The 27895-nt window shown below is 42.7% G+C and overlaps 1 protein-coding gene across 1 annotated transcript in view; it reads right to left on the reverse strand.

Moving 5' to 3' along the window:
* The window catches only part of PLEKHG3 (pleckstrin homology and RhoGEF domain containing G3), a 253659-nt gene that overhangs the window by 29340 nt on the left and 196424 nt on the right, over positions 1 to 27895 (reverse strand). The window contains exons 7-14 of the mRNA XM_068253443.1: positions 24077 to 24123; positions 16714 to 16864; positions 14380 to 14511; positions 10672 to 10854; positions 9232 to 9324; positions 7777 to 7863; positions 7634 to 7667; positions 2460 to 2558 (exon numbers count right to left, since the gene is read on the reverse strand). Of these exons, the coding sequence (XP_068109544.1) occupies positions 2460 to 2558; positions 7634 to 7667; positions 7777 to 7863; positions 9232 to 9324; positions 10672 to 10854; positions 14380 to 14511; positions 16714 to 16864; positions 24077 to 24123 (826 nt within the window). The remainder of the gene's footprint in view (positions 1 to 2459; positions 2559 to 7633; positions 7668 to 7776; positions 7864 to 9231; positions 9325 to 10671; positions 10855 to 14379; positions 14512 to 16713; positions 16865 to 24076; positions 24124 to 27895) is intronic.

Raw genomic sequence — 27895 nt, forward strand, 5'->3', positions numbered from 1 at the left:
TTCAGGCCGCCATGGATTTCCAGCTATTGTTGGCGGTGCGGTAAAGGGCAAGTTTTGCTTCATATGCGTTTTTAGTGTGTTTGCCTGTGTTTTCTGTGAGTTTGCGCTTTCCCGCACATGCGTTTTTCGCGCATTTTGCCTGAGTTTTAATGAGTTTGCATATACATAACGCATATGCGTTTTGCATGCGGTCTTTTAATGCATTTTATGCAAATCACTAGGAAGTCAACAGGAAGCTAAAAAAAAAAACAACACACATGCAAAACGCACTAAAGTGCAATACCTCTGCGTCACCATTGACTTTCATTATGTGCGTTTTTGATGCATTTTGGGAAAATATGCAACAAAACCAGCATTTTTAAAAGCGCACATTGCTGAACGCAAACATATGCATTTTTCATGCGGCCCATTGACTTGCATTATGTGCGTTTTCTGCAACGTTAGCATCTATGCCTAGTGTGTTCCCATCCTCTGAGCGCTGCTATAGCCGTAATTTACATTACGGCCTATGGTGGGGCATGGAGCGCCCACATTTCCAGAGCCTTTTTTGCCTGTCTCGACTTTTCCCTGCTGTTAAGCTGATTTAGTATTTTTTCATCACATGCTCAGATACTATCTAATGTTTGTTTACTGTAATCAGGTATAGCTAGACTAAGAGGAGTCTTTATGTAAATCTCTGTTGCGCTCTACAGTCCTGAGTCTTCTGACCGCTGCTCCAGGGGTTAAAGAAAAACAACAAATATCGCACCAGACTTTCTGCGGCCAGTGTTGCATCCGCCTCGCTCCTTAACAATTCCAAGGCTGTATTTAGAGCGGTATGGATCTGGGGACAGGACAGACACCTTGTTAGGATGTTTGGTCATGTGAGGTCCCATCACCAGTCTCCCAGCTTATGCACAATTCCGATTGGTGTCACCAACTATGGCAGGAGATTTCCAGGGGAGCTGCACATAGTTGTGTTCAAGCACTTGATTTTATCAGCAGGAAGTAGAATAATCACAACAAACATCAACAGACGGCAATATTGGACAGTTACCAATGGCTGATTTATCTTTTTGGAAAATAACAGATTCATGAAAAAAAGGAATTACCTTTCCTAATCATGTACAATCATGAGAAATTAAATCTAAAGTAATGTTCCCCTTATGAAGGAAAGGCAATACATATTCTGGCAATCATAACATATACTTATTAGAGAAAATATTAAGCTTAAAAAAGACAAAGTTTGAAAAGCTATCAGAAAAGTACACATTTACAAGGGGACTTCAGGAAGTGCCTGTTCCTCTTCGTTATATTAGTTATTGGCCCCAAAAGGGAAACTGACTCAGATGGCAATCAGATAAAATCCCTGTACCAACACCATCTGGAATTACCTAGTAATTATAGCCATGGATGTCTTTCAACGCAAGGAAAGACATCATTATGAATGACTGAAATTGTAGAGAATCCCCTATTGTCAAAAAACAAGTATCTATGCAACATTCTTGCATAGATACTTGTTTTTTGACAATAGGGGTCTCTCTACAATTTCAGAGATGCTCCAGCCTCCGACAGACGCTGGAATTTTGACCAACAAACTGGCCACATGATCTCTGTTGAAAGCAAATCAGATGCTCTGAATGGACAGGGATTCTCCTCATCAGCAGTGATTATACTGCTAACCCACCCACAGTTTGGTCCCATGGCCACTCACTCTGGGATCTGAGAACTAGGATTTGTTTTAACTCACTAAATTTATTCATATGTGTGCATATTAGGAGTACAAAAGCACATTCCTGCAGAAAACAGAAATGTGTGCGGCATCTCAGAAGGCATTTCCCAGGGCTATAGGTTTAGTGTAAGCTGCAGGAAGATGTGCAGGAAGTGCTTGGCTAACCTGTAGCTAATCCTCGGTGGATGAAAGCACACAGTGCATTTTAATCATTTGATGAAAATCTCAGAAATCTATTATTCATGCAATGTGCTCATACAGGTCTATCAGCTTCCACTCACTAACTGATAAAGTCCCTCAAGATTTAGGCTGCAGAGCTCATTTAAAGGTTTTTATAGAAAGAAAGAAAGAAAGAAAGAAAGAAAGAAAGAAAGAAAGAAAGAAAGAAAGAAAGAAAGTCTTTTGCATTTAGAAGTCAAGAGCAGAGAAATCTCAAAGCAGAGATGCAGCAAGAAGCAATTATTTGAAAGGGAAGTCAGATCGGCTAATCTGGGAATTGGTGATCAAGAGGTGATCGAGATGCAGATAAATCAGCTTTGGTAAGACTTCTGCCAATCCAGTGTAATCACATATGCATAAAATTACCCCTTATATTTGCCACTGATAAAACACACTGATCATTTAGGTTTTTATCTATATAAGAAGTTGCAATACTGATACAGGAAGAAAGTAATATTTAGATTGGCGCACAAGCTCATTTCAGAGAGATCTGCCTCTTTACAGATGTACACACATCGGAATACTTTACCTGATTGCCTGCGGCCAGATCGGTGTGTGACCTGTGTGGGGTCATCTGCTGACATGGTCTTTTTCACTCTCTCTGGACTGTATCTATAATGTCCAGTATCTGAAAAATAACAAAATTCTGTGACTAACTACATATAATTTATACTTTGTTACATCAAACTCTCTTCTACCTAATAATTAGCATAAGAAAATATTTTTTTTGTCCATTTTAAATAAAATCTACTCTTGCACTTCGCTCTCAATATGAAGACACAAATTATGTTTTATAAAAAGCCCCCGTAAACACTTAGGCAGGGAACACACTTCGTGCACGTTTTCTGCACAGAAAAACTGAGAACTCATGTTAATCGATATGCTAGTTCACACTTACTGTGTTGTTCGCGCGCAGAAAAAAAAACCTGACATTCTGCATGAGGACTCTGCACATTTTGTCAGTTTTCTCTATCAATTACATCAGCTACTGTGAAAAAACACGTGCGTTTTCCTGCATAGAAACACACTTGGTGTGCAGAAAAAGTCTGCGGAAAAACGCACGGGGAAAACTGAAAAAGTCAAATGTGTTCCCTGCCGTACCGTGTATACTCGCATATAAGCTGACCTGCTTATAAGCAGAGGTACCCACTTTCCCCTCAGAAACCAGGAAAAAGTGATTGACTTGCGTAAAAGCCCCCTCCCCAGTATAGGCGCCCCCACAGCAGCCAGATGTGCCCACAGTACATGTCACCCCTCCCATAGCCAGATGTGCCCCAAGGATGATACAGCTGTGCTTCAAGACACCACTAGATGGTGTCAGATATGAGACAGCTATTGTCATACTGGAAGAATCCCCGATCATTGCACCGCTAATTGCATGCTCTGCTCCACAAGCCAGGGGACTCAGGAAGTCTTGACCAGCACACTCTGTACACCATGTTGCAGGGGATTTGGGGGGGGGGGGGGGGACGGACGGATCCAGCAGGGACTCAGCTAGAAAGAGCAGGATTGCTAGTGCACGATCCTTACGCTCCTTTGCCAGTAACAAAACCTGCTCCACCATCCGTTCTGCTCCAGTGACTCGCTTATAAGTTGAGGGGGTATCTTTCCAGCACATTTTTTTTTGCGCTGAAAAATTAGGCTTATATGCGAGTATCTAAGGTACACTATTTATTTCTGGGAGTCAAGTCGTGACCAATGGGCTCCTCTCGTCCCACACCCATATCGGGCTATGCCTTACATCCCACTATGCCTAGCTGCCATAAGGCTCTGCAAGAGCGCATGTGGAAGTCCAAACCATGCCCTGTTTCTAGCAGGGCTGTGGAGTCGGCACAAAAATCCACCGACTTCTCAGTTTAGGATTCCACCGACTCAAACTCCTCGACTCAGACTCCTCTAATTTGCATATTAGAATCTTGTTGACTGAAAGTATGTAACATGAAATTCGTCTCTTAACTGCCAACGCTTAGGGATTTTAAAAGACAACTGAAGTGGGAAGGATATGTAGACTGCCATATTTATTCCCTTTAGTCATAGACTAAAACTAGTCCTTGGTAAGAGTACTTAAAAAATGTACAGACCGGAACAAAGAACATCTATCAGGTCCTAGGCTATGTAATCAGGTTAATCAGTCCCTCGCTGTCCTCCTCCGCCACCTGCAACTTCTGCTATGAGTCCAGGTACTTGAGCCAGTCTGGCGTAGTGCGCCAGACTGGCTCAAGTACTACACCTGCGCAGCACTATTGCGCAGGTGCACAATGCTCCTGGCTGTAGGAGTGGCATGTGGCCGGACTGTCCTGACTGGCTGAAATACCGGTACTCATAGCAGAAGATCTAGGTGGTGGAGGAGGACAGCGAGGGACTGATTGGCCTAAAGGGGGCTGGAGGAAGCCCCAGGTATGTATAAAACTTTAAATTTCATCTGTCTCAGGTGTACTTTGTTACACAGTAGTACTATACTCTACATATGCACTCCCCACAGAGCTGCAGGGAATCCACTGAGAATGTTGTGCACATTGAACACAGAGGTGTTGTCTATCACCCATAAACCTGGTTCAGATTGTGCATGAAGAATGTGTAATAGAGGAAGAATAGCCTTATTCTCCTGCAGAGTACCTGCACATCACTCTTACATGTACCCACAGTCACATTACCAGGACTGTCACGGAACAGCCGTGAGAAACGCAGGTGAATCTAGAGAATTCACAGTCGATTTCCTGATCGCTCCCTGTCGGATCTGTGCAGTCGTGCAAGCGATCAGAAAACAACACTTTTGTGTTTTTTTTAATCCAGAGATCTGTTCACCTGTGAGCAAAGCATTCCCCTCACCCCTCAGGAATGTCGCATGTGGCCAGATTCCCTGCAGGGACCAGCTCCTTTCCCCCCACAGCCAGATGGCCCCATGAAAAGAACCAGGAAACTGGCTCTCCAGGGGGCCATGACAAAGCAGCCGGAGCGGCACCGACAAGGCAGATATGAAAACCTGTGGGATAGGGTTTCTTACCTATTAAATGGAGACCGTATATCGCACAGCTATAAAATTCATATAGTCTTATTCGTTAAAGTGTGCCCAACGTGCTGATATGAAATTCATCGCCATAGCCCGTCCGGTTACTGCGGTATGAATCTTCTCAGGAACCTGCTCCGCTGCCCTAGCCATGTCTGATGTCATATTAATCGGTATTTTCTGACAAGTATGAATCTGCTATCCCTCTAAATATGACATGTATCGTTCATGAGTTACGGCATTTTATAAGTTTAGCCCTAAAATCTCTCAGAGGGAATGAACTGTCATTGGTTGGTAACCCAGAGAGGGCCGGCATTGCCACACCCCCAAAGAGGCGGGCCCTCAGTCCTCCACATTCCATCTGTATGAGAGCTGTCTGGGGCTAGCCAGAGGACACATGGCTAGCGGCCATCTTGATCGGCCATCTTGTCTGAACTGAAACAAAGGACATTTTCCATTTTGCTTGAATTTTAAATTGAGCTGAAACAAAGGACTTTACCAAGGAACTTTGATTCTTCCCACTAAAGGACATCTTTCCAGGAACTAAGTATTTTTTCTCCCTTTCTTTTATTTTTCATACTGGCTATTAATGTTTCAATAATTGTTGATTTTAATAATTGTCTGTATATATTAATTATTCATGTTGCCCGTGAATAAAAGACTTTATCAAAGTCATTCACTGTTCCGCTACCCTGCTTTTCAGCCATACAAAGAAACTGAGCCCAGGTCTCTGAAGAGACGCTACTACTATTGTTGATATCTAGACAGAATAAAGTGTGTTTAACCGTTTTTATTCGCAGGACTAGTCAGTCAGTCGGGTCCACTGGCCCATACCAGTGGTGGTGGCAGTTATACCCTGAAATCGTGTGTAAGTTGTAATTACCGTACCTCACAGGCTCCCTTCTGGTTTGTCTGCGGCCAATTCCCAACGGTTCCTACGCATTGACTGCGACCAGAGTTTGCACGATCCGTGCGCTGGCACCGTTTGGAAGGCATTTCGCGTTCCGACCACTAGGGCTCCTGTGACAGGGACTCATCCCTTTTTATATTTCTTCCCCCATATTAAACCATACACTCACCTCCTCCGGGTTCTGCCCCGTCTGTCGCTCAGACTAAGGGGTTCATCTGGGCTATCTATACTGGAGGGGGCTACATTATGCTACATATATTGCAGGGATCATCTGGCTGCCCAAATGGGGGGGGATCGGTGCAGATACTAAATTTGGCTACATATACTGCAGGGTCATCTGGCTACGATTTTCCCGCTTCTGTGTTTCATATAGACACATTACTAAAAATATCACAATTAGCAACATAGCAGGGTTTCATTTTGATTTTATATATTTTTAGCTACAAATAAAACCCCATTACTTAAGGTTTCCTTTTTTCAACTGGTCAAAAAACGCATACCGATCTTACATAAGGCTCAAAGAGATCCAAGTGAGCATAGAAGATTAAAGGTAACCTAAACTGAGAAGGATATGGATTTTTCGTTTTAAAATAATGCCAGTTGCCTGACTCTCCTACTGATCCTGTGTCTCTAATACTTTTAGCCACAGCCCCTCAACAAGCATGCAGATCAGGTGCTCTGACTGAAGTCAGACTGGATTAGCTGCATGCTTGTTTCAAGTGTGAGACTCAGTCACTGCTGCACCCAAATAGATCAGCAGGACTGCCAGGCAACTGGTATTGTTTAAAAAGGAAACATCCACATCCCTCTCAGTTAAGGTTCCCTAAGCAGATTCATATCTAATCTGCAAACGTGGCTGCTCCCAAGCGAACATGCCATTTTGATTCAAGTGTTGATTTAGTAACTGGACTTTTCGAGCTCAAGAACACTTTTGGAAAAAAAAAAAAAAACGCTATGCGTAAGTAACCATTTCAAATACTATTCCATATATACTTTTTGTTTGCACGTCATGCTGTTTCCAGGAGAAATGCGTTTTTTTTCCTGTCCACTTCTACACTAAACAGCTCTAAACATTCAGAGCTGCCCCACTGACCACCTTTCTGTCCCCATATAGTGACAAATTTCAGGGGATCTTAGAGGCAGACAATCATTCACTGTCAAAAGCAAGTGACCAATGAAACTTAGAATCATAAGCTCTGCCCATTGCAGAAAGTAAGATGGTGGCCCTCATAAAACAAAGACAGCATATTCTTCAGCTGTCCAGCATGGCGAGATAACACTGTGCAATAGTAACACAATGTGATTTGCTATGTAAAACATGGCAAAGAGGAGTTCAAGTGAAATAAAATTTAGCCCAGGTGTGGCGAAAGCCAATTATGCAGTGTCCTACCAGCTATAAGGCCTGAGGCCCACTGGCGTGGATCGGCAAAATGCTACAACAGCGGAACCGTATAGGGATGGTTCCACTTGAGTTACGATCGCACGGTGCTGCATGCAGCATTTTTCGGGCAATCACATTCAATGGTTGCAGCCAAATCTCAACTGCTCCAGGAATCGCGTTTAAAATAGCGTGACTTCAGCGATTCAAAAAAATGGCAAGCCTTGAGTGATTTCCAAAAAACTCTACCAGTGGGCCCCAGGTCTTACACTGCCCTGGTCATCTGTGAAGTAGATTGTATATTGCACTGAAAACATTCCAGTAAAAGCCCAAAATCTGGTCTAAGAAAGGGGTATTCTCTAAATCTATGAATGTTTGTTCAATACATTATTTATTTAGTAGACTTACACATGGCATCCATCTTTAGAATTGCTTCCTTGGCCTTGAAAAAAAGAAAAGAAAATATAAATATAAACAAATGGGAAGAATGATTCTAATTTTTCTTCACAGGGAAGATATCATTTCATCAGTGTCAGCAAGTTAGGCTTCACCTTCTGTGGAATGATGGCATGGTGGTTTTCTATGATGAGCTTCTTGATGTGGTGAGTCCACAGGTGTTTCTCCTCAACAGTTCTGGCCTAAAGAAATCAGGAATTGAACTATATCAATTAAAATGCTATCATCAATCACTACCCACAGCAAGAATGTGGGATCAAGACAGTGAATCTGACTGGATGCCTGGAGCAACTAGAATTATATTACTGATCTGAAGAGGACCTGTCACGAAGAAACTATAATATTACTCTAATTCTCTATGGGAAAACACACAAATGACTAAGCACGCATTGCAATTTACCATTCATATATCTGCATATCACACTTTACACTGCACAGAGCAATTCTTGCTACACAGCAGGATGAGTGAATGTGAAACTTTCTGACATTAGGTGAAAAAAAAACATTCAAGCAGAAGTCATGCTGCCAATTGAGAAATGCTGCCAACTGTAAATTATTTCACCATAGCATTTTATTCCCAAATTTACCAGTCTGTATCAGCTGGAGGTCTGGTGCAGACGTGTGACATTCATATGAGTTATAGCGCCACAGTCTTCAGTCCAGAAAAACATGCACTGCAGTGTTTTCACACTACAGAAAAACGTAACAGACACATAAAAAGGCCCATAGGAAAGTGTGGACGCATTATCCTTTGGGCATCAGCTGTCTGCTGCATTATACCACAATACACCAAACAGTGCGAGAGAGCAGTACCCACCAAATTTAGAATGGCAGTTTAATGCCCTCAAAAAGATACACAAGTTTCTATGGTGGAGTTTACACTAATGTTTCTGCTTGATGTTTGATACGCATTGCATATGGCAGATGCGGCATACACCGCCTTTACACTGTTTTTTGGGGAGTTCTCTTAGGCTCCTCTCACACTGCGTCCATTGCATTTCAGAAGAATTCTGCATGTCAATTCACAGCCCATACAATTCTATGGACCTGCTCATGGTGCTGCGTTGTAACAGATCGGCGCATTAGTCTAACTTGCTGCATGCAGGCTTTGTATTGAAGTCTATGTCCAGTCTCCATTGAAGGTCAAACACATTGAAATGCTTGCATTATGTAACGCTCTCAGTGTGAAGACAGCCTTAGGAAAAATTGTGATTTCCTAAATGTGAAAATAATGATGGAAGCTGTGCCTAGCAATGACCAATAAAAGAAATCTCCCCGATTCTGCAGTTCATACATCAGCAAATCAAGGCCTAACGTGTGAAGTGCAGTGAAGGCAATTACCCGTGTTCATATCAAACATTAAATATTAACTCTCATGAATGTGAATGGATGCTCATAGTGAGTACAAAGCCCATGCATACACTTCAGCAGATGGTCACTTCTGTGATAAGTCCTGCAGCACCTTGCACAGAGGCCAATGAATCTGTGCTGTGGCTTATTGGCAACCTTTCTTGCCACACCAAAAAGTATATCAGAGTCACTCCACTTACCTGCACATTATGCTGATGCTTGCTATTCTTATAGTCTCTTAGAGTGAAGCACAGGGAATCCCGCGTACTCTCAATCAGCATCAGAGTTGCACACTGATGAATCACAGAAACAGAGCAGAACAAAATGTCATATAAACATGTTCAAATTCTGGCTGAGTTAAAAAAACATTAAAGAGACTCTGTAACAACATTTTCAGCCTTATTTCTTCTATCCTATAAGTTCCTATACCTGTTCTAATGTGGTCTGGATTACTGCAGCCTATTTCTAGTTGCACTGTCTCAGTAATATATCTAATCTTTTCTTTGTCAAGCTATGTCGACCCAGGGAGAAATGGCTGCCTCTGTTGTAATGAATACAAGTTATGCACGCCCCCTGCAGGCTCTGTGTGCTTTGTTTACTCCTCACTCTCAGTTTCAGCTTGTCTGTGATGCAGTTTGTGAGGCTGAAGGGGGAGGGAGTTGCCTGTCACACACTGAGAAACTGAGAATCCCAGACTGGAGTGCAGATAATTATATAATTATAATTTTATGTAATAAAACCTTGTTGTATACTGTAATGTAACAAGATATATATATATATATATATATATATATATATACATATATACACACACACACACACACACATAACTTCCTGGTTAGCGGCCTTGTTTTTTGTTTGTAAACACTGCCTAAAATTGGCGATTAAAAGCCAGGATAGCGACGGGGAGCAGCGGCACCGGCAAAGAGGGATCCAGGTGATCACAGTGACTCGATTGGTATGTTTTTTTATTGTACAAATCGGACAGTGCAGATTCTTTTGAAAACAGAAACAAATTATATTATGCACAATACATAACATAGAGCGGTATTGCCTAGCCCCCTCCTGTTAAAAAAAGAATGACCATTTAAGTTAGAACACTCTTCTCGTGGGTCATATGACCAAAATTTTAAAGGAAGCTTGCAAAGAAATGAGAACATCTATTTTAAATAGAAGGCTATGGATAAACAGAGCAATAAGGCTATGGATAAATGTAATAAAAAGGGGGGTGGTGGTGAGGGGGTTGGGGGGTGTTTGAAATAGGACAAGACTGTTTTCTCTGTCCAGTTACTGCTTTCTAGGCAAAGGCACACAAAGTAGAAATTTGGGAGCAATATTAAGTAATATAATAGTAATATAAACTAGCTTCATATAAAAAGATGAAATGGAACGAAAAGTAAATGTATAATCATAAAAAAGCATGCTTACTCTAATACCGTAATAATAGAGTATAATAAACTAATACTGTAGTATAGAACATAAGCATGGTTAGGAATCTATGCTTAGTTCTCAAAACTACATTGTTATATTGATGAAAATCTGACAACTCTAGTTTTCTATTTCTAATCGTAGTAACTTCCTCAGCATAGTAACACATTAAACTTCTTATTGAAAGCCATGATGACGTGTTAAGTCTTTACCGGAATGTGGGTTTTGTAAACAAAATGGTCTCCCCGTTTCTTTGTGATCAGCAAGGCTTTGTCAAACAGGAAAAATGTTCTCTCGCTGCGGGCCCGCTGCACTCGAAACGTGCCCTCCAGAACCAGCTCCCCATATGTGGTGAGATCCATACCCTTCCAATTCAGCAGCAGAGACTGGATTTCCTGCAAATAGAAGGCCAACAATTCTGCTTAGACTGCAAGCTTTACAGATCATACGAAACACCATGGGTCTGACTTACCGAGGTTCTCCTGATCTGCACAACTCAGAAGGAACATTTGTGATCCTAAAAACTTGGTTGGATTATCTAAAAAATTGGTCTGTTACAAATGTTTCTAATCCTTGCCTGGGTTGCCACATCCCATAACAGGACGGGTTAGGGCCCATTCACACTAGAAGCGCTTTTCTGAGCATTTTGCGATTGATTAGCGGTTCTAAAATTTCTCCCATTCACTTTCATTAAAATCGCAGTAAAAATCGCAGAGATTTCCCAATCGCATACGTGAAAACTCACAGTGATTTTCCATGATTTTAACCTCCATTTTAATGTAAGTTAATGGGAACGATTTTAAAAACGCTAATCGCAAAATGCTCAGAAAAGCACTTCTTGTGTGAATGGGCCCTTACGGAAAAGTCAGCAAATTACTATTTGTGCTATTGCAGATGCATGTGCACACACAGCAACAACATCTATATATTAAATCACCACTGTGCTGCGGCCACCAGATGGACCACATCGCTTGGTAGCAAGTGGATTGACAAAGGATTCCTGCTTTGTCCAGGCTCAGTTGGACTGAAGGAGGACTCAATTGTCGCGAAACGTTGTGTGTCAGCTTATATAAAAGGTATACATTTGTGAAAACTTGCAGGTGTTGTCAATTCCCTGAAGACTGGAGTAGAGCACTCCATTTTGTTTATAAAAAAGGTTTTCAAGCTGTATCTTATTACATTAAACCCAGGCAGCATGATAGATACATGTGCGAAACTAAAACAATCTTCATAAAAATCACCAATATAAATAGGAAAATAGGATCTTAGTTGGTGACATTTCAATATGTTTGAAGGATGCAGAATGCTACAGCAACTGTTAGGAATGGACTGTTGGCCCCAGTGCCCTGAGAAACAAGACTACAGCATTTCACTATGGTACAGTTACAGGGTATTTCGGGTTATACAATGGCACTACGAAAAATATTTGAGCTGATTGGTATCAACATGTTACACAACCCAGTCATAAGATTTTCCTTTTCAACTGATGTTTTGGTCTGATTGAAGATTGCATGAACAGTTCTATTTTGGTTTTGATGCAATCACAATTTCTTTAAGACTTTTACTGTATCTACAATCACATTACGTAAGAAATATTTTGCCTTACCCAGTTCGACTCTAAAGCGTAAAATATGCCCGCCGCATTTGATTTGTTATAACAATAGCCATATGTTGAGGGAAAATATAAGCATCAAAAGGAGTAAACCACCACAAACAAAGCACAAGAAACTGACACAAACTGCAATACATTGAGGTGGTGAAGCCAGACACTACTGTCTACTTGAGCAAGCCGTAGCACGGTGAAACAAGTTGGGACACTAGGCATGATCAGCAGTACACGTGGACCTTTCTGCCATTAGCCAGATATCTGAAGCACAACTATGAAGTCTGGTGGAAGAATGATACCTGGACTTTAATTACCAGCAAGAGAGTCCGTTATAAGGTGTTTCAGCACCATTTTCAGCTTCCAGCTTGAAGAAGCTATACAGCCAAAACACAACCATGCTCTGATAGTCAGCTGTCTTTGTGGGACAACTTTATGGGGCAATATAGGTTCAGGTGTCTTGTTATATAACATGAACATGTTAATTAGGCTTTGCCTGTGTCAGCCTGTCACAAGCCACCAGACTTGAGTGTAAATGGCTGCTATCTGTATTTGCTTTGAACTTGTACACTGTGGCAGTTATCTAAAAACCACACATGCTACTGAACCCATGCAAAAGCAGGTCTGCCTTCTTTGATAACTATAATTCAATATTAGCTTCTCTATTTGCTTTCTGCAATGTCAGTCCACCTGCTGCTTATGTGTGGATCTACAGTACAATTATCTCACTGGGAGAATTCAGTATGAAATGCTGGATCTGAAAATTATACTGGAGAACAGCTCTGTTTATTATAAAACAAAAGGACTGCCGTTTGCATGCCTGGTTTCATGTGGCCACATGTTTAAAGGGAACTTAAAGCTATTGGGATACGGTAGCTGACATTAATTTTAAACAATACCAGTTGCCCGACAGTCCTGCCGATCCTCTGCCTCTAATACTTTTAGCCAATATACCCTAAACAAAGAAGAACAGATTTTTCTGACAAAAAAACCGACACGATAAGTTACAGGCTTATCTCAGGTGAGGGATTCAAACATTACTTTAATATAATTTGTAATTAAGAAATTGGAAGTAATTACTTGTTTAAACGTTTTCAGAAATTGTGCACTTTTTAATATCTCATACCTAACAATAAATGTAACTACATAAAGTAAACATTTTTAGTGAGTCCGACATGCAAGTAAACCAGACTGTGTTGAGTTCTGTTTCTATTGTAAGTGACCAGCTCGGACCAGTTTATTTCAGAGCTGTTGGCACAAGCTGTGCAGGAAATGTCTGAAAAAGCCATTCGTTTTACCAATGTCCTTACGCCAAAAAAATAATTTCCAAGTCATCCACTGTATGTGTGTATATCCTTCTCTCCTGCACACGCCCCTTCCTGGCCTACCCTGATTAGTCACAGTGCTGTGTCCGCCTGCCCAAAACACACACCCTGCCGCTGTATTGGCTGTGGCGCTGTTTGGATGGAGCACACACTCTTGCCCTGCGCAGCATAGCGCAAGCCACCAGCTAGTGAGGAATACTATTCCCCCTAATACACAATTCAAAACTGTGGTATGCACAAGGTACTTTTCTGGATTCACTTTTATTGAGATTTCCACTTTCAAATAATACAACACAATGCCATGTAAACAAGCAAAAATGATACCCCAACATACAGCTAGAACTATCCCATAACAGTGTTAATGTTTCACACAAATCCTTCAAAAGAGAAAGGTTTCTAAAATTTCAGGTATAAATAAAATTAAACATTAATACATAAGCCTAGTTGTGAGTCAGTAATTATATTAAGTCAGATTAATCAAATTATGCAACCTTGCAAGCCCAGAAGCAATACTCAATTTGGCAAAAGTCACACCCAACATTCTCATTTAACAAGCCTGAGAGGATCATCTAAAGACACACCCAATTACCACTTCCACTCCGTTTCTCAGTCACATCACTGGTATTACATAGCAGTTGTCTGCCTCACCAGTCTATCTCTATAGCAGAGGGTAAGACATCACAATGGTTGCTAGAATTACTGTAATTTATATAGCTGTTTATGAGGCAATAGTTAATCCTCCATGGATATTTAAATATATTTATTACTAAGCCAAGGACAAATTAATTTATTAAAATATTCATAGTTAAAGCATGCACCATGTAACATACCAGACAAAGCATTAAGTTTGATAAACCATGAAAGTACTGTGTTTGCAAAGGTTATCCATAACGTTCTCTTTAGAACCTTGCTTATCATAACCTATTACAGTAATGGTCTATACAGGTCAAACAGTGCTACACAAACAGGAGTTAATTCATCACATGACCCACCTGCTGGCGCACAGCATGTTCATGTTTCCTCTTCATATCATTAATGTACCAGGCTACACCAGTCATGGTTTCAATAGCTTCCTCCACCACTTCATACCCTTCTTTATCAATATCAAAATGTTTGGCAATTTCCTGAAAGAAAATGTCTGCATTACCACGTATAGTTTAAAAAAATAAAAAAAAAATAAAAGTATAAACTGGGCATTACACTGAATGGGGCATCTGAATAGATTCTTCATTCTATATTAAAGCAGCACTACAGTCAAAATTTCCCTTATGCTCCAATAAATTTACTACAAATTCCAAGAACAAGCTCTTGTTTAAAAAAAAAAGTTTCTTAAAGAGACTCTGAAGTCTCTTAAAAATCAACTTTTTAATACAAAATCCTCTTTAACATTAATGCCCTAACTAGAACGCCGCATCTCCGCCGCTGTAATCTAAATAAATCCCCCCTAACTCCCCGGGGGGCACACTGCAGGGAGCACTTCCGTGAGAGGCAGAGCTTTCAGCTGCAGCTCTGCCTCTCCACACGTCTATCAGCGCGGATCGCCGCCTCCACCCGCCCCTCTCAGTCTTCTTCAACTGAGGGGTGGGGGAGAGGCTGAGATACGCGCTGATAAACGCGCAAGGAGGCAGAGCTGCGGCTGAAAGCTCTGCCTCCTCCAGCAGCAAAATCCATGACCACAAAAGTCGTGGATTTAGGGGGAGGGGAGAGTTATGGGGGATTTAGTTAGATTTCAGCTGCGGGGATGCAGCGTTTTATTTAGCACTTGAAACAAAAAGAAAAACCGAGAGCCCAATATAGTGCAGTAAGTCTAACAATTGTTGGCGAAATAATTAACAGATGTGGATATACTCACAAACACGGGTTACCACATAGGCAACCACTTGAACTGCAGGTGGGGAGTATTAGAACCTGACCCCACTCAGGTTTAAGAAGTCGCTCTCTGTAGATAGAAAGAAGGGGACAGTCCCCTCCACCCAAGGTGGACTATATACTGTGCAAATTTGGACAGAGGCGCCAGGCAGGTTAAAATGATCTAAAAACAACTAAAAAGGAGGAGTACAGGTGGACTTACCTCCTGAAATGATGGACAATCAAGATTGTTCAAATCGCAAATAACAATTTATTTTGGCACTCCGCAACGCGTTTCGCAGGTATAACCCGCTTCATCAGGCAAGGAGTGCAAGCTCAAAAAGGTCCAATAGTGGCAATGCGCCTCTGTGACAGAGGCGCATTGCCACTATTGGACCTTTTTGAGCTTGCACTCCTTGCCTGATGAAGCGGGTTATACCTGCGAAACGCGTTGCGGAGTGCCAAAATAAATTGTTATTTGCGATTTGAACAATCTTGATTGTCCATCATTTCAGGAGGTAAGTCCACCTGTACTCCTCCTTTTTAGTTGTTTTTAGATCATTTTAACCTGCCTGGCGCCTCTGTCCAAATTTGCACGTTTTATTTAGGGCAGTAATGTGAAAGAGGATTTTATAATAAAAAGCTGATTTTTAGGAGACTTCAGCGTCTCTTTAAAGGATCAATAGCTTTACTTTCCTCTTGCAAAGGAGGCTGCCATATTTATTTAGTTTTAAATAATACCAGTTGCCCGACATCCTGCTGATCCTTCATGCATCAGTAGTGTCTGAATCAAACATCTGAAACAAGCGTGTGGCAAAGACAGTCAAACTTTTGATCTGCATGCTTGTTCAGGGTCTAGAAATAAAAGTATTAGAGGTAAAGGATCAGCAGGACAGCCAGGCAATGTGCATGGTTTAAAATGAAATAAATAAGGCAGCCTCCATATCCATCTCAGGTGAACTGCTCTTTAAGGAAAAGACCCAAAATGAGCATACAGATCAGGTGCTGGCTAAAGTTTGAACAAACTAACCACTGTTTCAGATGTGTGATGCAGTCCCAACACTGTACAGACGCGTCACCAGCCTCCAGGCTAGAGACGCTTCTGCTGCTATAGAGGAGGGTGGAGGGAGAACGAGCAGCATGTGATGGAGCCGATTTCAGCAGGCGGGGAAGAGGAAAACAAAGTGATCATTGCTTACTTAGGGTCGGGCATCATTACAGATTCAACATGTCAGATCTTTAGCAGATGTCAGACGGCCACTGTACCCACGTTAGATTGACTCATGATCCCAAGGTGGTCATCATCATCAGCCACCACAGAGTTCAAACCAAAGTGTGTATGTAGCATAAGCAACTGGAGTCCATCCATACACGTGACACACATCAAGGTAATCTTTCTGGTCAGTCCCAGGGAAACCAGAGGAACTAAAAAACGTATGCGTAGGCAATAGGCTCTCAAGATCCTGTATCTTACTTACCTGTAGCAGGAGGTGGTACTTCAGTATCCTCTGTACTGGCTTCAAGAGGTAGGCTCCTAATGGGAAAGGCTGCTTCAACATTTCCTGCTTCTCTCGAAAGAATTTAGCCAAGACTTTGTTCCTCATACATTCAGTCAGGGTAGCCACAGAGCTGAAACAAGACAGCCATCAACAGGAGGACTATAAAACCCACAACAGGTTTACTCTGTCTCTAATGCACATGGAAAACAAATATAAATGCAAATGTCGTTTACAAATCCAGTAGTTTGAAAGCAGCTCAATATCACAACTCAAATATTCAAGTACAAGCCTAGGTTGGAAAAGATGGCATATGGCTTCTGAGACAAGGAACTGCTATTTGGTAGGTCTCTAAACTTTGAAAGTGTTTATGAATCACATCTAGAATATACCGCTAGAATGCACAATGTACTACACGACCATTTCTACAAGCAAGAGAAAGAAATGATTTGTCACTGTGTTGGTTTATTTCAATTGTGGACAGATGCTGCAGATTTCCCGTAATTGTTACTACAGAGTTCACAGAACTATTTGCCAGCTGGAACTATTATCAGGAAGTGTCTCGCTCCAGGTTACGAGTTTTATTTTATATAAACAACGATCCCACATAGAGGTGAACAAAAACAATATGGGGAATTGCCATTATCATCTGACCACTACAATCACCAGGAAGAGAGAACCTGCCAACTAAACTCTGCCGACAGCTAATGCCTTACTTAAAGGGAACCTGGAGCGAGACGGATTATGTAGGCTGCCATATCTATTTTTTTACTGTTAAACAATACTAGTTGCCTGGCAGCCTTGCTGGCCATTCTGGCATCAGTAGTGCGTGAATCACACCTGAAAACAAGCTAATCCTGTCAGAAATACCTGATCTGCATGCATGTTCAGTGTTTATAGTTCCCTTTAAGTACAGCCTGCCATATGACAGTGTACTATGATAGCTCATGGTAATCAAGAGCTAAAAGGACAATATTGGGGCTTAAAGGGAACCTTAAGTGTAATAAAAGTAGGCAGTTTAACTTACCTGGGGGTTCTGCCGGCCCCCGAAGTCCTTCTGGTCCCTCCCCTTCATTCTGAGCTGCTCCATTCATCTGCTGTCCCCCTCTGAACGCTGCCCACGCTACCCCCAATTGTGCTCCCATAGCTGTTCTCACGCAGTAAGTATATATTGCTACTGTGCATGCCGGAGCGTGGATCGAGGAGGCACACAACCAGGGCCGCGCATGTGCAGTGGCCCACAGCTGGTCAGTTTACCGAGGGGAACAGTGGCTTAATGGAGCTGCGAGGAATGAGAGCAGGGACTAGGAGGAATTCAGGGGGCTGCAAGCAGCACCAGGTAAGTTGAACTGCTCTAATTTTATCATTTTAGGTCCCTTAAAATTAAAAATACCCAAAAAACACTTTTGCTAAAAAAGCAATGCTATGTTTTAAGGTGGCCAAATTATATTTACCTGCCCTAGAAGTCACTGTATATTAAGATGCTGAAATATCTTCCCCTAATTTCTTGTAACTCCTTGAAACTTGCACTACAAATGCACTGCTGATCCATGACTGGCCTTCAGTGAGATTGTCAAAGAAGCGGCTAGCGGCACATACGCAGCCATTGTACTGGGAAGTTTTATTGCAGGGCTAGAGAGAAGCCACATAAATCAGCTGACTGGTCAGCCAACCCCTGGCTCCGCCATGCTCCTGGCCCTTTGTTTATGCTCTCTGATTCAGAACCAACTTTATGATCTTGTAGTTTCTAGCCAACTGGCAGAAATAATTAACCTATTTAATGGTAAAGAAGATTATGAGGACAAAAGGAGGCATTTGTGAAAACTAGGACAAAAAGGAAAATGGAGTTATTTCCCATTATCAATCAGGCATGCACTTTTGCTCTCCGAGCATTTAGACAACTGGTGGCCAATTACTGAGTCTTTGTAATGGAAACCCCACCATCTTCTTTTGTGCTACTTAATAACAATGTCACAGGGAGGTAAACATATGGAAAGGGCCTTTCCCCTTGTGACTCCTGCAGCCTAGGGACATGTTTTAAAAAGGCTTCCCTCTGCTAGTGATAGTTTCTCCTTTTCTAATAAAGACAATAAACCTGTCTATCTCACTCACCCGTGATAGTTAACCCTTCACTGTAATTTACAGGAGCAGCTGCAGGTATAGAAAACAATTGCAATTTAAAGAATAAGAAACCTGCTGCCGCTCAGGGATTCCTTGAATAATTGCCTTTATTGGAAAAATAGAAACCACTCACCATCCTACCCTACAAACAATTAAAAATAATGCGGAGCGCTCCTTGATACCACACTGCTCAGCATACCCACACACATCCCATTCACTCTGGTACCCGTACCAATCCTCTAAAATCCCCAGAGTGCTGGACAATGTGGCTGCTGTATTGCCTATATGGTAATATTGATAAGCCGTGACAAGGCTCAGGCTGCACAGTTCCTCCCGATTATGTATATACTACAGGACAGCTGGCTCTTACCACCCCACCGGTAGTTAGACTCGTCAGTTCATCTTGTCCCAATGTAGTCCCGTCAGGTTCCTTCTTTTGTCTTCGGCTCAACCCTGCCCGCACCACAGCGGGGAGCCTATGGCTGTTGGCTCTACCCCGGGTAATAGGAATAAACGAGGGAGCAACCGAGGACCGAAGTTCAGCTAGTTGCAGCTCGGCCGGCTAGTAGGAGCGCTCAAAACGCATGTTGCGATGAAGCCCCGCCCATCGACGCGTTGCGCCCGCCCACTGCGAGCTTCGTCAGGATGTGTGACGCGGCGGGCAGGGCGGTGATTTATGCGTCACTATGTACGCCTTCAGAGGGCGTTCCTGCCGCGTCATACGTAACCTTGGTTACCAGATTCGACTCCGGAACTTCTCCCCTTTCAACATTCCGGCTTACGGATACAGACACACTTAATACTGGTCCACCTGCACTGTCAGCTTGCTTGTTGTTTGTAACAGATGCATTTTATCATCATATCATCTCCAGCACACTGCCCTTTGATGTACTCACTACCCCTCGAGCGATAACACCAATGTTTTTTGGAGACTGTGCGCAATGTTCACCATCACTCATTTGAGTTCAAAGGAAGGGGGCAAAGTTTTCTCCTTTTCTGCCAGCCTCAGCAAGCATTTTACCACTTGTGTTGGCACTTGTTGCCAGGGATAGTTAAATGCTGCAGACGCACATAGAAGAAAAGACGTTTAGAGGATTCAGGTAGAAAAGGAGGAGGAACGAGGGGGACCTCTTCTAGTGCAGCTGGCTTTTCTAGCGAGCCATTCCAATCTTCCCTCTCTACCTGGCATTTAGGCACTTGGGTGGTGGGGTCAGTGGAGACGACTGTGAAGTTTGACAGTTTTAGTTTCTATTTTAGTGCTAGTAGTGGTTGAGTACATGTTCATGCTATTATATTTCTTGAAGTTTTATTATCAAAATTAATAAAGTCTATCATTTAATTTTAAAATAATTTTAAGTGCCTTGATCATTTAACCACTTTACCCCCGCGCGTACGGATTTCTCAGCCCCTTTTTCCATCCTTTCACCCCCAAGGGACGGAGAAATCCGTACTTTGCGCACTCCCGCCGCTGTCCGCGTTCCCGCTCGTAAACACGCCGCCCGCCGCTAGTAAACACGCCGCCGCCCGCTCGCCCAGAGATCAACGAACGGGAAAATCCATTCCCGTTCGTTGATCTAAGCCCCGCAATGACCTGCTGCCGCTCGGCTGAGCAGCGCGATCATTGTGAAAAAATAACAAAGTCCCAGCCTCTTTCTACTTCCTGCAAGCGTCCGGAAGGACGCTTGCAGGTCGCATGAAACAAATTGGTAATGTTGCCATCTTGTGGCCAAATAGTAAAACTACACCCTAACCATTTTCTACACACAAATAAACTTGTTTTACACAAAAAATTAACTCCTTACCTCCCACACTCCCCAATTTTTTTTTTTTTTGTAATTAAAAAAAAAATAAAAAATTTACAATAAAAAAAAAACATAAATAGTTACCTTAGGGACTGAACTTTTTAAATATTTATGTCAAGAGGGTATAACACTGTTACTTTATAAACTATGGGCTTGTAATTAGGGATGGACGCAAAACTGAAAAAAATGCACCTTTATTTCCAACTAAAATATTGGCGGCAAACATTGTGATAGGGACATAATTTAAACGGTTTTATAACCGGGATAAATAGGCATATACATTTAATGGGTTTTAATTACAGTAGCATGCATTATTTAAAAACTATAAAGGCCGAAAACTGAAAAATAATAAATTTTTTCCCACATTTTTTCCTATTTTCCCATTAAAACACATTCAGAATAAAATTATTCTTGGCATAATGTCCCACCTAAAGAAAGCCTAATTGGTGGCGAAAAAAACAAGATATAGTTCATTTCATTGGGATAAGTAATGATAAAATTATAGACGAATGAATGGAAGGAGCGCTGAAAGGTGAAAATTGCTCTGGTGGTCAGGGGGTAAAACCCCTCAGTTGGGAAGTGGTTAATGCAAATTTCTGTGTTGTGATCAGGAGTAGAAATAAGAATACTTAAAGAGACTCTGAAGCCTTAATAAAAATGGCTTTTTTCCTTATATAGCAGGGGTATGTTTGCCCCTGCTAAAACGCCGCTATCCCGTGGCTGAACGAGGGTCCTTTCCCCTCCAAATCCCCCCCTGCAAAATCACGACCAACTTGGTCGTAGATTTTGCTACCCCTGTGCGCTTCCGTGTGAGGCAAGGCTATGAGCTGCAGCCCTGCCTCACACGCGTCTATCAGCAGCTGATCTCCACCTCTCCCCCGCCCCTCTCAGCGAAGGCAGACTGATAGACGCGTGTGAGAGGCGGAGATCCGCGGCTGATAGACGCGTGTGAGGCAGGGCTGCAGCTCATAGCCCTGCCTCACACAGAAGCGCTCCCCGGGCAGCACAGGGGGGATTTGGATTGGAAAGGACCCTCGTTCAGCCGTGGGATAGTGGCGTTTTAGCATGGGCACACATGCCCCTGCTATATATAAGGAAAAAAAAGCCATTTTAATTATGGCTTCAGACTCTCTTTAAGGTGACGGTACACTTGCAGATGGCCACCAGATTCCACTAACAGTCAAGAGTGATCTGTTGGTTGAATTTATCGGCCACCTGCAAGCATATGGCCACCTTTACTCAATCTCAAGTTTATACCATATCTTCTATGTAGCATGTACCAGTAAAAATGTGGCATAGAATACATCATCTGCAGTCAAGAGGCCTCTCCATAATAGCCAGTTCACCATAACTGCCAATTCCTGTTCTGTTACTCTAATCTACAGAAACACACACGTGGGAAGACTCTTCACATCATCTCTACCTAGGGGTACAGTTTGCCAAGTGCACTGAAAGTGGCAAACAACATGACAATCACTAAAGTAGCCATTGCTCTGTTTGACACTCTATATAGTGATCATACCTAAAGTACCAATAAATAACACTGTGGAAATGTGGTGATCCCACATAAAAGTGGCAACCATTCAGGCAGACTGTGACTATTAAAAATATCAAGACATTTTCAGCGTGATTAAACAAGGAAAAAAGCTGGCACATCCAAAATTAATCTTTGATGGTTCCATGTAAAAAATATGGCCAACGTTTCGGAGCCACGTAGGGCCCCTTTATTAAGGCAATATTTGCGGAGGCAGAGATCTGTCTGCTGCTGTGCAAAAGTTCCTGCATAGGAAGTGGGAGTCTGGCTCCTCTTACACTCGCTGACAGCGGTGTGTGTCTTATCTGGGATCAGCAGCAGCCTGGTCTGCCTCCGAGCAAATATTGATAAAGGGGCCCTACGTGGCTCCAAAACGTTGGCCATATTTTTTACATGGAACCAATAAAGATTAATTTTGGATGTGCCAGCTTTTTTCCTTGTTGAATACCGCTTAGAGGGCGTCATCCCTCTGTTCAGCACTGCCCTTAAAGACTATGGGTTTGATCCTTTAGTGAGAGCGAGACAATACTACCAATGTGATTTTCGGCGTGATGCCTGGAATTCCACTTTAAGCTTCCAACTAACAAATAGCTGTCCACAAATAAAAGAACCACAGTAATAATACAGCATAAAAGCAACAAGCTCCAGAGCCTCACAACACGCAGTCACACTGGGGTGAGAGGAGTTTTGTGGTCAGTGTAGTAGCTGCCTGTTTCTATAGGCAGTTTTACACAACCATCCCTTACACATGCCAAACGCAGGCCATAGGATGTAACATTAGTCGGGCAATATATTTTCATAGGCTGGCAACATTTGGAAATCATTTACTGCATGACTATTCATACTATGCCCTCTCTTTCATTCATGATTGCAGTCTATTCGGTATAGCATCCACATTTTTAATATTACTATATACATTTGCCTGATTTACTTATCCTTTTGTGTCACTGTGATACAAAGACATTTAAATGTGTACAGCCAGCTAGTTGTTACATGTTGGTTTGCCTTATTGGAGAATAGAGGTCCTATAAGGCAGGAACCTACACAAGAATGTGGCTGATTCTACAAGGTCAGGCAATCGGAGCTCCTGACTAATGAGCATGTGCTCTGAAATGAACAGCCAGTACCCACAGCCCTGAAATTCTTGCTGCCATTTCCTGATTCTTGCCCAACACTTGTTTAAACAAGTCCACCTCCCCTCCCGTCTCCTGCACCTCCCTGTCGCTTCATGTGCCAAAAGGGAACACCAGCCTCCGCAGGAGGGAAAACCTCAAAAGCCTAAAATCAGTTCCAACCTTTAAAAGACTTTACTACGAGGATTTTTTCACTGATCAAGCAGAACACTGCACCGCTTCATAATACTTATGTGAGAAATACAGCGCAAACAGAGTAAAGAGTGAGCAGAGAATCCTCTAACATGCCATTATAGTACATCTGTGGACACAGAAATGAGTCACTATTGCTATCCATGTGACCAGGTGGATACTAATACCTTGTTGCTAGAAATGGTTAGGATTATATTTTGAAATGTTGATTTCTGTAGGAGTGTTTGCTTTCCTCCTTCCTGACACCAGTTGCTCCTATAGAAGAGATCAGGTCTAGCTTCACCTCTGAGTGCCATCTCTCATCTAAACAAGTACCATCTAAGTAATCGGGGTACCATCTCCCATCTAAACAAATACCATCTGAGTAGCTGGAGTATCATCTCTCATCTGAACACGTACCATCTGAGTAGGTGGAGTACCATCTCTCATCTAAACAAGTGGCCATAAACCTGTTCGATATGCCACCAGATCAACACTCAGATAGATTCCTCTCAGGAGAAAAGTTAATAGGTTATGGGCCTATATGCTGGAGTACAAACTTCTATTTGTAGTATTAGACTTACTTTGGATAGTTGTTACAGTACTGGGTATAAATATCAAAATCTTGGCTCTGTAAAGATAAAAAAGCAGCAGATTAGGAACAATGCATACATTGGTCATAACTGCCCTAATCAGTGGACAGATGAAGTTGTTTAAACAATATCAAAATGGGTACCAAATACAGACAATGCCTTATTGTTAAATATATCTACTCCATCATTCAATAGCTGTAAAGGTTTGCTATGCCATTACATTTCCTATCATTTATTAACAAGGGTAACACAACTTACCGTATTTTTCGGACTATAAGACGCTCCGGACTATAAGACGCACCCAGGTTTAGAGGACAAAAATCAGGGAAAAAAAAAAATCTACTAAACCTGTTGCCTCCATGGTCCAGGGGTGACTTATGTTAGCCCTGGGAAACGTGTATAGTGTGTGGAAGCAGGGGAAGAGGGAGAAGGGAGCTCAGTGAGGGGGGAGCCAGTTATTACTCCTTGGTTTGAGCAGACTGGGATGGAAATGGGAAAGTAGGAAAGGGAGATCCACAGCACACATGGATTCGTTGAAAAGCTAGTGCACACACAGAGTCAGTGCAGAGTAATCAAATACTTGCATATAGCAAAGCCCTACAAATCATGTTCAAAGATGCTGCAGTATAACAAATGAAAATACAGTGCACATTTTAATAGTGCCATGTACAGAGAGTGAAAGTATCCAGTAGAAGTGGTAGAGTGTAATGTGCAGTGTGAGAGCCCCTGCCAGTCCTAATTACACGTATCAGTAAGTGTAACAAGGGTAAACGGGGGAAAGAAGACAGGATCCTACTTACAGCTTCCCGGATTATTGCGGCGGTGGGGTGCGCTGCGGATCACGTGGGTCCGTGAAGGAACAAGCATGACCATCAGCTTACTTCCTTTATCCCCCTGTGTCCTCCTCCCGGTGTCTCTGGGTCCCCTTTCGCCTGCCGTGCTGCTCTCAGTTCCCATGTCCGCGTGTATGCGGCTTACGGGACTTCCTTCATCCCCCTGTGTCCTCCAAGTGTCTCTGGGTCCCCCTTTGCCGCGCTGCTCTCAGTCCCCATGTCCGCATATATATAGTATACGAGTTGCAGCCACGCCGTCATCGATAGCAAGAAGCTACGCAGGTTTGGATGCCATCTTCCAATCAGGCGAGGGGGCGCTGCCCCAGACCGCCAATCACACAGCTCATTCCTTCCTTCTTCCGGGCCCGCTGGTCTCGAAGGCGGGACCACAGGTCCTTCATTGCGGCCAATCACTACGCAGTGAATGGAGGAATGAGCTGTGTGATTGGCGGTCTGGGGCAGCGCCCCCTCGCCTGATTGGAAGATGGCACCCAAACCTGCGTGGCTTCTTGCTATCGATGACGGCGTGGCTGCAACTCGTATACTGTATATATGCGGACATGGGAACTGAGAGCAGCGCGGCAGGCAAAGGGGGACCCAGAGACACCGGGAGGAGGACACAGGGGGATAAAGGAAGTAAGCTGATGGTCACGCTCATTCCTTCACGGACCCACGTGATCCGCAGTGCACCCCACCGCCGCAATAATCCGGAAAGCTGTAAGTAGGATCCTGTCCTCTTTCCCCAGTTCACCCTTGTTACACTTACAGAGGCACAACATTTTTAAAATACATGGTACAGGTCCAAATAATACATTCGGACTATAAGACGCACTGACTTTTCCCCCCCACTTTTGGGGGAGAAAACGTGCGTCTTATAGTCCGAAAAATACGGTAGTCACTTACAAAACTGAAAGAGCGGATACTCAAAGAGGATCAGATTATTAAAGATGGCTGGTTAGGCTAGCCATTCAGTGGAGGTCCGGCCACTATTGGGCTACAAGATATAATAAATATTAACAACCTCCGTAAATAAACATGCATGCAATTAAAACTGCCACTATTTTTGTCTCATTTGAGGGCTGTACTCATTACTTGTGTATAGCTTATGCATTCAATTGATGCTGATGCTTGTTTTCTCACTGAGAAAAAGTAAAATAAATGCCTAAGCACACAGTAGGTTCTCTTCATTGGCAACCTACAAGGCGCACTAATATACAGTTGCACTCATAAGTTTACATACCCTGGCAGAATTTATAATTTCTAAACCATTTCATAATCACTACACAAAATACATAAAAATGACCCTGATCAAAACTTTACATGCTCCAGTTTTTAATTAATACTGTGTATTGCCCTTTAACATCAATGACAGCTTGAAGTCTTTTGTAGTGGTTGTGGATGAGGCTCCTTATCTTCTCAGATGGTAACGGTGGCCATTCTTTCTGGAAAAAAAGCCTCCAGTTCCTATAAATTATTGGGCAGTCTTGCATGCACGTTTAGGGTCTCCCCTATTTGCTCAATGATATTAAAGTCAGGAGACTGAGATGAGCACTCCAGAACATTCACTTTATTTTACTGTGGCTAATTACCGGTTGATTTGGCTTTGCGTTTTGGATTATTGTCATGTTGGAATGTCCAAATACGTCTCATGCTCGGCTTCCTGGCTGATGAGTGAAACACTTTCCCCCAGTATTTTTGGATAACTTGCTACATTCATATTGCCTGTGCCTTTGTAGCTCAAACATCCCCAAAACTTCAGCGATCCACTACCAAGTTTCACAGTAGGAATGTTGTACCTTTCATCATAGGCCTTGTGGACGCCTCTCCAAATGTAGTGTTTATAGTTATGGCCAAAAAGTTAAATTTTAGTCTCCTCACTCTAAATGTCTTTGTGCCAGAAGACTTGAGGATTGTCTTTGTGCCATTTGGCATATTGTAAGTGGGATAGCAGGTGGAATTTGTAACGGATTTTTACTGGTAAATCGACCATGCGAGTGCCTCATTATGCATCTTTAAACTGCCACACCACATGTTTTCAGAGTCCTGTATTTCACCTGAAGTTATTCAGGTTTTTTTTTTTCTTGCATCCCGAACAACGCTGTCCCTTTCTCCGGCTGGCCTTCTTAATCTTCTCTTAACTTCCTGTCCCGTCCCTGGAGAAGGGGAAGTTCAAACAGTAAAGCGCCCTCTACTGTTTGAACTTCCGCTGGTCACAGGACTGGACAGGAAGTGAACTGAAGATGCAGAAGACGACCAGCAGGAGAAAGGGACAGCACGGACCCAGTGACTTGCATCTGTGGAACAGGTGAGATTATTGCTGCATTGGTCGTCGCAGAATTGAACACCGCTAACTAAGCGCTCCCGACTGGCCAGCGATTGAGCAGAATTTTCCTCCTGGATCGATCGATTTCAGATGGAAATCGGTCAATCGTTCCACGTTTGCGTTATCAATTTCACAGCAGATTTAATCACCGTGATCGAATCTGCTGCCTATCGACGGGAAATCGGGTTAGTGTATGGCATTGGGCACCTTAAGTATTTTCATACAATAAACAAATTTATAGGGAGCCTAGGTAACAAAGTATAAATCCTTTATCTATCTATCTATCTATCTATCAAATTCACAGCTAAGACATACACTTAAACCAATTAGGAGAACAGAGGCGCCAGCAGGATAAAAGCGGATAAAAACTTTAAAATTTGCTGGGAGGAAGTGGTGGACTTACCTCCATAAAGCAGACACGAAAGACTGTCTGAATAGTAGCAATCACATTTATTAAATAGTACCCCAAAAAAGTGCAACGCGTTTCGCAGGCCCAGCCCGCTTCATCAGGCAATAAACGTGGGGACAAAACAGAATTTCGGCATTAGCAGGTGTAGCGCCTTACGCTTTTATCCTGCTGGCGCCTCTGTTCTCCTACTGCTATACCGTGTCCACCCCTGGTGGAGGGGTGATCTACCCCCTTTCGCATCTACA

The sequence above is a fragment of the Hyperolius riggenbachi genome, chromosome 9 (genome assembly GCF_040937935.1).
Source record: "Hyperolius riggenbachi isolate aHypRig1 chromosome 9, aHypRig1.pri, whole genome shotgun sequence".
NCBI lineage: Eukaryota > Metazoa > Chordata > Amphibia > Anura > Hyperoliidae > Hyperolius > Hyperolius riggenbachi.